This window comes from Rhinopithecus bieti, unplaced genomic scaffold (genome assembly GCF_001698545.2).
Source record: "Rhinopithecus bieti isolate Rb0 unplaced genomic scaffold, ASM169854v2 scaffold_19, whole genome shotgun sequence".
Classification (NCBI taxonomy): Eukaryota; Metazoa; Chordata; class Mammalia; order Primates; family Cercopithecidae; genus Rhinopithecus; species Rhinopithecus bieti.
Window position 1 is genome coordinate 3,416,110 of NW_016803360.1, and position 12,540 is coordinate 3,428,649.

At 37.1% G+C, this 12,540-nt stretch overlaps 1 protein-coding gene across 1 annotated transcript in view; it reads left to right on the top strand.

The window, feature by feature from the left end:
- The window catches only part of LAMA2 (laminin subunit alpha 2), a 640,343-nt gene that overhangs the window by 606,483 nt on the left and 21,320 nt on the right, over nucleotides 1-12,540 (top strand). Inside the window, exons 56-58 of the mRNA XM_017879679.1 lie at nucleotides 3,418-3,566; nucleotides 9,183-9,359; nucleotides 9,596-9,764. Coding sequence (XP_017735168.1) covers nucleotides 3,418-3,566; nucleotides 9,183-9,359; nucleotides 9,596-9,764 — 495 coding nt within the window. The remainder of the gene's footprint in view (nucleotides 1-3,417; nucleotides 3,567-9,182; nucleotides 9,360-9,595; nucleotides 9,765-12,540) is intronic.

Here is a 12,540-nt window from a genome sequence, read left to right on the forward strand (position 1 = left end):
AAATGATGAATTGATGGGTGCTGACGAGTTGATGGGTGCAGCACACCAACATGGCACAAGTATACATATGTAACAAACCTGCACGTTATGCACATGTACCCTAGAACTTGAAGTATAATAAAAATAAATAAATAAATAAATACTTAAGTAAACTAAGAGGAAGGAACTTCCTTAGCCATCTATTTAAAAAAAACCATAACAAGTATTCCTGATTAAAAAAAAAAGACATTATAAACATTTGCTATAAAATCAAGCCCAAGAAACGGATGACTATTTTAACTGCACTGATCTTAGCATAGTAAGAAAAGAACAAGTAAATATAGCACAAGAACAAGAATAAGAACAAATATATAATTTAAGAATCATTATAACAAAATAGGCACAAAGCCCATATGGAGAAAATTATAAAATTTCATTGAATGATATCCAAGTATTTCTCAATGATTATAGTCAATAAATTGGGATAGTTAACATGTTAATGAAGAGAGTAAAGACTCAATATTTAAAATATGTCATTTCTCCCCAAAATGATATGTAGATTCAATTAAAATAAAAATATCACCTTATTTTTCTGTGAATCATGATAGCTTATTCAAAAATTTCTGTCAAGGATGAAAGTCCAGAAGAGAAGGATAATGTAGTTGGGGCTGTTCCACCAGATAGCAGCACATTGAAAGGTAGAGTTTTGTATGGTGGAACTATCGTGTTAATTCATGTATAACTGTGCAAACAGGAAAGAGCTGAAAATACACAAGCACAGATGGAAACAGCATTTGACAATAAGTGGCATTGCATTTCATTAAAAAAAAAATTGAGCTGTTCAGTGAATGACTTCAGGGTAATTAGTTATTCATATGGAAAAAATGAAACTAAATTTCTTTTTCATATCAAATGAAAAAATAAGTTCACAATAAATTAAAGTCTTAAATATGGAAGGACAAAAATCTTTAAAATTCTTAGAAGAAAATATACTGGGATAACTTTTGACCTTCAGCAAAAGAAGACTTGATCGAACAAAACAAGATTGTAAGTGGAACTGCATTAAAATTAAACTTTTTGGTCATCAAACAACACAAAACACAAGCCTTGGTCTGGAAATGTACAGTATGTATAATCTATAAGGAATACAATCCTTGTCCCCAAAAGGGGAAAAGCTCATTGCAGTTTATAAGGGGATATCAAAACATACTGGTTGCTATAGTATTAGAAAGAACAGTATTGGAAAGATGTGAATCAAAGAGTGCCTTTGATCACTGCTGGTAGAAAAAGTAAATTTCTAAAGCAACTTTGGAAAACAATTTGGCACTGTCTTCTAAAGTTGAACATTTGCATACTCTCTACAAGCCAACAATTCCACTCCTGGGTACAGACCCAAGTTTTTGCACATGTGCATAATAAGACTTGTACAAGAATGTTTATAGAAGTATTCTTTATAATAGCAGAGAAACTAGAAACCAACCCAAATATTCATCAGCTAGAGAACAGAGAGGCAAACTGTGGCACTTTTGCATAACGGGATATCAAGCAATAAGAAAAAGGAATAAATTATAACTAAACATAACAACATAATAAATAGAAAATAAATAAAATGAAAATGTGCTATATGATACCATTTTGTAGATTTGTTATACAAGTAGCACTAAACAACATATCGTTAACAGACACATGTGAATTTCAAAAAAAAAATTTTTTTTTTTAAGTAAGGTAATGATAAACATAAAATCCACATTTGTGGTTACCTCTGAGATGGAGAAGCAAAGAGATGGTATTAGAAAGAAATTCATAAGAGATGCAATGGTATTGTTTCTGAAATTTGGTGGTAGATTTACAGGTATTCATTTTATTGTACAGTGTTAATGCAGCTTCATCATTTACATGTATATCACTCATATTGTGAAGAATATATCAAATAGTCATAATAAAAATATTTTTGAAGAGTAGAAGGAGAAAAGTGTTATTTTATTTCATTTCTTACTACACATAATAAGCACTAAATAAGTATAAAATACAAATGCCCTCTTAAATTTTTTTCTTTATCTTGAAAAATAAACTTTATTCTCACTATTGCAAATGATAAGCTAGTTATAATAAGAAGACCAGATCAAATATTCTGAAATAGATTTCCACTAAAGGATACTTGATTCCTTCATCACTGCCAGATTTTTAAACACTACCTACTGGCTCCAAATTTCTCCCCCTTAAGACAAAAGAATGAATGTGAATCACCAGATTTCAGGATAGTGCCTAAAATAAAACAGATTCCTATTAAAACAATTACAATAAGAAAACACTAAGTACTATAGTATAAATTAAGCTAAAATGACATTTTAATGTTTTAACATTTTAATAACTCATATCTAGTTTATAAAATATCATAGTATATGCTATCTGAAGAAGGACCCAATGTTAAATAGTGTAAGTCTGTTAGACATAATTAGATTTAGATTCAGTGCTGGTTAAATTGACATGTTTTATACTTCAAAGCTAACAGTTTTGATACCCATAGAGTTATTTGTGATTCCGTTCTGCTAAATGGGTTTGATATGTCAAACAATCCATGAGCTAAGGAATTTTTAATTGAGTGAGTAGTTTGTGATTTCCCTTTGACAGATGGTGAGCACTTATCCAGATCCTCAAAATGTTTTGTGGAGGACATGTAACTACATACATGATTTAGTAAATTATTGGAACGCGATGATGTTTGATGGAAACTGTCACTACCACCACAGATAACTCATGGAGAACTGAGCCATCACTGTGCGTCAGGTGCTCCTATACTCCACAAGAAAGGAAGAGCACATGGCATCAGCTCTAGGGATAAGGACTGCATTTAGGCTCCCTGGGGTTCATGATGGGATATCAAAACCGCACTGGTTGCTATAGTAACAGTAGCAAGAAGAAAGCAGACAAATTTGTGGATGAAAATTTATCTTCCTTCTTTCTAAATGTGGGAGGCAGGTTACATGTTTGTGATAGCAATCTATTCCACCAGCTCAGAGAACAAATTGCAGTCTAAATACTCAGAATGCCACAAGGTTGTGAGTCAGTCCTGATTCTCAGAAACTAGCTATCCACTTGTGAATATAAGGGACAGGGATTTTGTTGACACCGTTTGTCTCCTGATGAGTTTTGTAAGTTAGAGGACCAGCACAAGCACAGCTGTTACTTTCAGCATCACAAATCTGCTTTGCAGAGAACTGCTATATTAATATATCCACTTTCCAGATCATCTCACAAGCAAAAATGGTAACTTATTAGAAAGATATTTCCAGCTGTTTTCAAAACCATTTGAGAAAAGTCTTAATTTCTCAGGTAAATTCTCAGAGCAGATAAGCCTGTGGTTCTGCTAGGGAATCTCTAAAGCTAAGTCATAAATGAGACTTCTGTTTAATCTTCAATAACCACTTGCTTTTGCAGGCCTATTATGCAATACTCCTCAACAGGGGCCGTCTGGAAGTACATCTCTCCACAGGGGCACGAACAATGCGGAAAATTGTCGTCAGACCAGAGCCGAATCTGTTTCATGATGGAAGAGAACATTCCGTTCATGTAGAGCGAACTAGAGGGTAACAATAGCACTAAAATATTTATTATTATAACTCAGGTGAACTTCCTTTGCTAGCACCAGTATCCGTCAGTATCTGCCTGAACTTCTGTGTGTGTGTACCTACTGTGCATTGCAAAAGGATACAGTAGCTTAATTCCCTCTTCTTTACTTTTCATACTTCGGGAACCTCATTTGCCTCAGCCGTTAGGAGTTCCACCCTTAACATTTCTATTTGTGCAGTTATCTCTACCTTTGGAAAAACCAAATATGTTTTCTGAAGCTATAAATAAGAAAAATCTCTCTCTCTCTGCCCCTCCTCAAATAAGGCACGCACACAGCAAAACACACAAAACAGCTCAACTGGAACCAGCAGGCTTTGGTGGCTGCTATCTCGTTCAGGTTCCAAAGCGGTTATGGCAGCTGCTTAGCTATCACAGATACGGAGTGTGGCAGCAGCTGCAGGACCTACTGAACCTGTTAAGTGCACATCTTGTCCCTGTCCCCCTTCCCAAGGTTTGCAGGGTCCCAGCAGAGTGGCTTCCTGATGGAACAGAATCAAGGGAGGGGAGGAAAATGACTGCCGCCCTGAGACTGGTCACCTTTCTACAAATCTACCAGAGCGCTTGCCCCCAGCCCTGGGCCTGGGAATTGGCTTCACTCATGCACAAACAGATGACTTTCTTTAGAATGCTGCGATACTTTATACTTACTTTATTAGGAAAGTCATCTGTATTTTTCATCAAAATACTGTATGACAACTCAGAGAGATACTTAGTTTAGAAGAACAATTAGAGAAAAAGGAAACAGAAACCCAGAGACTTCAGGGGCTCCAGACCTCCAAGCCAGCAATCCATTTATCAGACTGAAGACGGAAAAGAACTGGAAATCCAATTTGATGAGGCGTCAAAACACAGAGGATACTTTTAAATGTAACGAGTATGAATATGCAGCAGTAGTTCGGTCAAGCTGATACTATCCTGCAGTGAAAGACCTACATTTACTAATTACCCTCTTGTGGAAAACATTTAGATAAGTAATAAAGATTTCTTACCTTCTAAGTAAATAGCAAAGCTTTCCTCAGATATTATTATTATTATTATTATTATTATTATTATTACTACTATTTAGAGGATTAGGCTTTAGGATGAATTGATACTAAGCATTCATGCAGAATGGCTACTGAGATGTTTAGAAACCATGATTGAGACAAATGAGGGATCAATATTTGGGCAAACTAAGAACTTTTACTAATCTAATAGCCAGATATTACAGTCATGGTCTCTGAGGAGAAATGCAAACTGAATGCTCTCATTTGAATCTTAGAATGCTTTAGAATCCTGGTTTGACATGTCTTCTAGATTAGATGTTAGACACTTTGACAAACTTTAATCCTTTTCATTGTGGAAAGGACTTCTTAAAAGATTTAAACTTTAGTCAGGTGCGGTGGCTCACGCCTGTAATCCCAGCATTTTGGGAGGCCGAGGCAGGTGGGTCATGAGGTCAGGAGTTCGAGACCAGCCTGGCCAACATGGTGAAAAGCCGTCTCTACTAAACATGCAAAAAAAAATTAGCCAGACGTAGTGGTGAGTGCCTGTAATCACAGCTACTCTGGACACTGAGGCAGGAGAATTGCTTAAACCCAGGGGACAGAGGTTACAGTGAGCTGAGATCGCACCACTGCACTCCAGTCTGGGCAACAGAGCCAGACTCCATCTAGGACTCTATCTCGGAAAAAACAAAACAAAACAAAATAACAACAAAAAAACACACACACACAAACATTTAAATGTTAAAGAATTTCAATAAATAACTGCAGATTTGAGAAATTAGTTGACCAAAATCACTCAAAATGTGTTATTTTGTTGAGAAAGAATTCTGGAATTCCCAAATGCATTACACTGTTGTACCAAGGTGTCCTTTTAACAGATGCTTCTTCAAGAAGGGCATTTTATTATGCCAACTTCACAGCTGTTGACCATCAATCCAGCCTTTATTTGATTAAGTTCAGTATATGGTACATCACTGGAAACTGGTCATTTAGTTAATTGGCCATATAAACAAACAGTTTTGCCATTCATTGTTAATTACAGGTTAATATATTAGATATATTAGTGTGTAGTCACTGAACTCTGTGCCAAAACAAGAACACATTTGCTACCATAATGGCTCATTTGGCACTCTAAGGTTAAAATGCCATCTACTCTATAAGCAAGTGCCACATTAAACTGATTAACCAGAGATCGCGAGTGACCATGAGAACTTCACCCAGAAACATTTTTTAATGCTTTATATGCCTATTCTATGGCATGATTTGTGTAACATACTAGACAAAGATGATTTGTTTTAATTGTTCTAAATGTATGTGAGATCTGTAATAACATCCTTTCATCACAGATGAGAAAATATTAACTAACTTGCTCAAAATCATATACTATAAATAACAGGGTCAGATATTAAATGAGATATATTTGACTTAAATATCTCCATCTATGCACAGCCGATAGATTATTCTTACATTTTTGTGTGACTATAAAGGTTTATATTACTTAATGTTGATTATTATATATGATTATTAATTTGGAGATATTTGCTTTATCCCAACACTTTTCAGACTATGCATGTCAATCATCATTTCTTTTCCTAAAATCCTGGACAAAATGATAGCTTTAATACCACCTCACAAAATAATTGGATTTTACCAAATTGGGGCCAAGCTTCTCAAGAAGCTCTTTCTCCCTTGCCTTCTGCCTCTGTCTACTCCACCTGCCTCATTCTCTTTCCCTTCCACCCCTTTGTCTGGAAAAATCTCCCTTCAGTCACTTTGGTATCTAATTTCTTGGCACTCCAGTGACCTCTGCCTCTTATATCTGCTTTGGCCTCTGATCCTTCTCCTGGCGTCTGCCTTGGTAGCCAGCCGTTCTTACTGGACAAAAACATTAAACCCTAAGAGCGTGAAGTAGTTACTTAAGCAAACAGGACAAGCAAATGAGCTGAGTTTTTCTTCTGGGAAAGCTTTCTTCACACAGGTACAGAAATAGGCTAAAGGTCAAAAAGTAGGGTGAGATATTTTAGGAGTCATTTGGGGTTTCCAGATGAGATAGAGATTTTAACACTGAAACCTAAATATTTTCTTTCTTAACATCCAAAGTATGTTCAAACAGAAAAAAGATTAGATCTTATTTATTATGTAAATTACAAATGCTAGGACAATTATTTCTCTTAATATCTTCTTCCAAGTATCCAATCCAATTGATATGCTTTTTTAAAAAAATCTTAAACCCATATTCCAAACAAATAAGAAATAGGGGGCCGGGTGCGGTGGCTCAAGCCTGTAATCCCAGCACTTTGGGAGGCCGAGATGGGCGGATCACGAGGTCAGGAGATCGAGACCATCCTGGCTAATATGGTGAAACCCCGTCTCTACTAAAAAAATACAAAAAACTAGCCGGGCGAGGTGGCGGGCGCCTGTGGTCCCAGCTACTCCGGAGGCTGAGGCAGGAGAATGGCGTAAACTCAGGAGGCGGAGCTTGCAGTGAGCTGAGATCCAGCCACTGCACTCCAGCCTGGGCGACAGAGCAAGATTCCGTCTCCTGAGAGAAATAGGGTATAAGAAAGAAATAGGGTATAAGTAATAAGGTAATTATGAAACTCTAAGAATTGGCCATTGAAACTGTAAAAAAATAAATAAATAAAGCTGACCTATTACAATCCTAAAGTAACACAAAATTTAATGTACCTTTTGCACATAGTAGGCCTCAGTAAAAGCTGTTAAATAAATACTTTTAAAATGGAAAACACACCAGAATCATAATGGACTTATTGACAATGTCCTTCTCAATGAAAACAAAATAAATGATCTAGATTTGATGCTCCTAAAAAGTAAAATATGAGCAGGATTTAGCTATAGTTTTCTAGCAATGCCCTTATTAAGTAATACAGCTTCAGGGGAATCCCTTAATTAATATTTTCCACTGTTTGAAGTAGGCATTTTTATCTCCATCTTATAAATGAATGAAATGGACCTGAGCGTGATTAAATAACTTGCCCAAGGTCACACAGCTAGTAAGCTTCCACACTAGTACTTAATTCCAGTATGTTCCTCCTGAAAGCCCACACTCATTCTCCATCACCACCCTGTGAACTGGTTTAAAAAAAAAAAATGGGTCACTATGATGGTCCTTGTGGCAGAACCACACTACAAAGAGAGGCTACACCATAAAGAGGAAGGCCTCTAGCTTTTTAAAATTCTAATCAAGAACAGAGATTTACTCTCCTTGGACAATCTTTAATAGAGGCTTATATCCCTCATTAAAACCCTTAGGATCCCTGTGATATCATGTTGCTAAGAGGCTGCTTTCAGCTAAAGGGGAAAAAGGGTGTAGGGGAGGGGCTTCTCAATGAGTCACACATACCCGGAAGTGAGTGGTTTTCTGAAATTCTCATCTTAGAAAACCACCGACACTCTTAGCAAGGAAGCTGAACCTCCTGGGTTTTGCCAACACATTTTTCCATAGTTTGGTAAAGAAAGAAACCTCAAAAGTATGTCATTTCCCCCTATTTTCTCTTTGAAACTAAATTTTACCGGTGCCTTCTTCACCCCCTTAACAGTGACATTTTGAGCCACAGCAAAATCCATTTTTTGTCCCTTTCTCTTACTTTTGAATTCTCTTGCTTGTAAAGTGCCAATTCAGAGCATCTTTACCCTGGCTTATTGTTTTTTCCAGTTCTACGTGTGGTTTTTCTTCATAAAATCAAGTAAGAGGGCACTTTAGGACTGAGGTTTCCACCCAAGTACTTTGGTTTTCTCTCCACATATAAAGTAAGCTTTCAGTAATCCATTCATGATCCTCAGGCTAGTGACTAATGCTTATGACTAATAGCACCGTGATGACTGTTAAGACCGAAACTCAAAACTTGCTTCCGGAACAAAAGAGAAAATGCCTTTGGTCATTTTCATCAGAACTCTTTGTCTCCTTCTGATTCTTGGCCCAGGGTTCCAAGGATTGTTGTAAATAAGTAGCATGAGGTTCTCAATTAGCAGTGTGTGAGTTATCTCTCATAAGCAAATTAGGGAAATTAATGAAACAGCCACTAAGGAAAATCATTGCAAGGAACAATTAGCAGGGTGTTCTTGCCTGCCTCTTCTATTCAAAAGCCATCAGCTACATTCTTTATAAAATGTGCTTTAAGTGTTTGCTGTTGATTCCTGCAATCTAAGCTCTCAGGAGGATGGTTTGTTCCCTAACAAGAAGATAATAGCCAGCACAACCCAAGAAAGACCCACACTATGCTAAACCCACCGATCCTTATGCAATTAGACATTACTGCACAGTACAGAAGCCTCAGTTGTCACAACCTCATGTGTTGGGCTGCACAGTGCTGTTGTCAACTCCACCAGAGGCTAATGTTGCAGTGCACCATGACCTGGTTTCAGTAAACTTTCAGGAAGAGTGAACGAGGGTGTCACAGGACGAGATCCTGAGAACAGCGTTTGCTTAGTGTAGAATTCCTAACCATCCAATTTTGGCGCCTTTAAAAGCTATGGTTGAGAGGGGTGAAGGGTGGCAGGAAAGCATTTGATTTCCAACTGTATTGAATGAGATGTGATTTATACTTATTTTTAATATTTTATCAGCATCTTTACAGTTCAAGTCGATGAAAACAGAAGATATATGCAAAACCTGACAGTTGAACAGCCTCTTGAAGTTAAAAAGCTTTTCGTTGGGGGTGCTCCGCCTGAATTTCAACCTTCCCCACTCAGAAATATTCCTCCTTTTGAAGGCTGTGTGTGGAATCTTGTTATTAACTCTGTGTAAGTGGATTTCCTCATTACTGCTACTAATTCTTATTTTTATTTTTCGGTATCAGGGTCCCAATGCATCTACATTGTCTACAGCTATGCAGGGGAGGAGGGAAACAATGAGGATCTTCCATTTAGACAGAGAAAAGCACACTGATGGACTTAAAACGGCATGCAGGGATCGGGCTTAATTTTAAGGAAGCAAAAAAATGAAAATAAAAAAGTCTTATTTTATTACATTCTATTAGCCCCATGGACTTTGCAAGGCCTGTATCCTTCAAAAACGCTGACATTGGTCGCTGTGTCCATCAGAAACTCCGTGAAGATGAAGATGGAGCAGCTCCAGCTGAAATAGTTATCCAGCCTGAGCCAGTTCCCACCCCAGCCTTTCCTACACCCACCCCAGTTCTGACACATGTAAGTGTTTATATTATCCCCATTGCTTTCTAATTTTTACCTAGTATTCTGAGTCATTTCAGAAGGAAGATTATTCAGGATATCTAGTACACTCTGCTATTAGAATTGAAGGAAATATAACCTATCAAAACCTATTCTTACATCTTTGTTGAATGACTTACCTATACTTCCTTCTTTAATTTTGTTTACAAAACAGTGCATTTTCAGTTGAAATGTTGGAAAACATAGAAATATCCAGAATCGAGAATAAAAGCCACCTATAATACCACGACAGAGGCAACCATTTGGTTTTTAGGCCCTTTTATCTGCATAGTAGATGTCCTACCTCCATACAATTTGGTGTCCTGTTTTTAGAAACTGTTAATACACCACTAAAACTGTTTCTAGGCCTGGCAGGGTGACTCACGCCTGTAATCCTAGCACTTTGGGAGGCCAAGGCGGGCAAATTGCCTGAGCTCAGGAGTTAGAGACCAGCCTGGGCAACAACGGTGAAACCCCGTCTCTACTAAAATACAAAAAAAAAAAATAGCCTAGTGTGGTGGTGTGTGCCTGTATTCCCAGCTACTCAGGAGGCTGAGGCAGGAGAATCGCTTAAACCCGGGAGGCAGAGGTTGCAGTGAGCTGAGACCGCGCCACTGCACTCCAGCCTGGGCAAATAGAGTGAGACTTCTTCTCCAAAAAATAAAAATAAATAAATAAATAAAAACTGTTTCTAAACATCATATAAATGTGTATGTCTAACATGATTTTAAGTATTAAGTATATATACACACAGACACACCACTATTTATAGCATTGGAGGTCTTATAGCCTTGATTAGAGCATGGGCTCAAGTCAGACTGCTGGTGTTCAAATCCCAGCACTGTAACCGACCATCTCTGTGAATTTGAAAAAGCTACCTAGCCAAGCTATTTCTCAGTTTCGCATCCAAGTACTAACCAGGCCCAACCCTGCTTAGCTTTCCAGATAAGAAAAGATCAGATGCTTTCAGGGTGGTTTGGCCACAGACTGTTTCTGTATCCTCATCTGTCAAATGAGGATATTAACAGCACAGACATCAAAGATTTTTATCAGAGTTTTAAAAGATAATGTTTGTTAAATGACTCACATATACTGAATGTTTAATAAATGGCGTAAGTACTATATAGTAATGATAAGAATTAGTACTTTCACCAGCCCAGGGCTAAACAATTTTCATTCAATATATATGTAATTCTCATAACGGCTCTATAAAACATAGTCTTTCTATTTTTAGTCGAGTTAATAAGAATTAGCTATCTTAAGTAACCAACCCACTCACATCACTAGTAAAAGGCAGAGTAAGAATTTGATTCTAGCGAGTCAGACTCCAAAGTCTGACTCCTTATCTCTGGAACACTCTGCCTTTCCAGTTTCTTCTACTTTTAATAGACCATGGTAGGCTATTGAGAGTGCTTCCAGTTTTTCACTATTAGAAACTATACTCTGATGAGCTCCTCTATGCATCAAACTTTTTCATTATTTCCAATTATTCTTAAAACAAATAAGTAGTTAGGAAATTACAAGACCAAAAGATGAACATGTCTAAGGTTTTCAATACACATACCTGAATTGCTTCTTCCACAGGCTATGCCAATTTACATTCTTACCACCAATACAACAAAGATGGTCACGGTCACTACACTCTTGACAGCTCATGTGCTGCGGTTGTATTCCATACCAGTAATGGGTGGGAAATGTTGTCTTGAGTGCAGATCTGGAAAGCTCTTGAATATCTCATTCTCTTCCTTAGTGTCCACGATGGAATTGGTTAAGCAATGTGCTCCTTGCACTAGAAATATTTATTCAATGAGAGGCCAAATAACCATCATTCAAGGAAACTGGTTATTCACTCCAAGCATCCTTTCATCGTTTGTAAAATATGGATATTTCACCTACCTTGCCTACCACATAGAGTTATTATGAAAAATCAAATGGGATAATGTATGTGGAAGTTCTTTGAAAACTGGAAAAAGCATACCCACATAGACAATCTGAGGAATCCCTGCATTTAGTGAATAACTACTATGTGTCCAGTACTCTGCCAGGCATTTCCTATCTGTTATTTCATTTGATCTCCACACTATTAATCGTCTTATTTACATTTATTTTTATTGCTGGAAGTACTATATTTTACAAAGGAAAATACCTAAGATCATACAGCTAGCAAGTGGAAAACCATCAGTCATGTGGGGATTAGTTCCAGGTGTTGATTTCATCCTAAGGCACTCCTGAGATCTGCCACATGGATTCCAGAATGTTTCCTCAGCTCTTTTATAATTCAGCCACAGGCTAGATCTTTGCTTAGCAAAGGTGAGGTTAACGGTCCTCCTCTTCACCCTTATATACCTGAAAATCATGTGTTTCTCAGACTCAAGAATGCATTTTCAATTGAAGAATTAGAAAACATCATGAGTTGAATGAACTTTTTTGACCTTGTATTTTTATAAAAATGTTTCTAGGAGAAAACAGAGCCTAATTTCTAAACAACTAACTTAAAAGTATAAAGTAAAATTGGCAAGAGCCCTAACGATCATCTGGTCGAATCACCATCTTAATGCATAAATTCCTTTTATATGATACTTACAGCCTTTGCTTGAACACTTCATTGACAAGATTTTCCAGTGTTATGACAAGGCAGGCTCGAGTTGTTAGAAAGCCATTGGTTATATTGGGGTAAAACTGAGTTCCTAAAACTTCTATGTAATGATTGTGTTTCTATAGGCAAACACACTTTATTATGTATTCTCTAGCATCC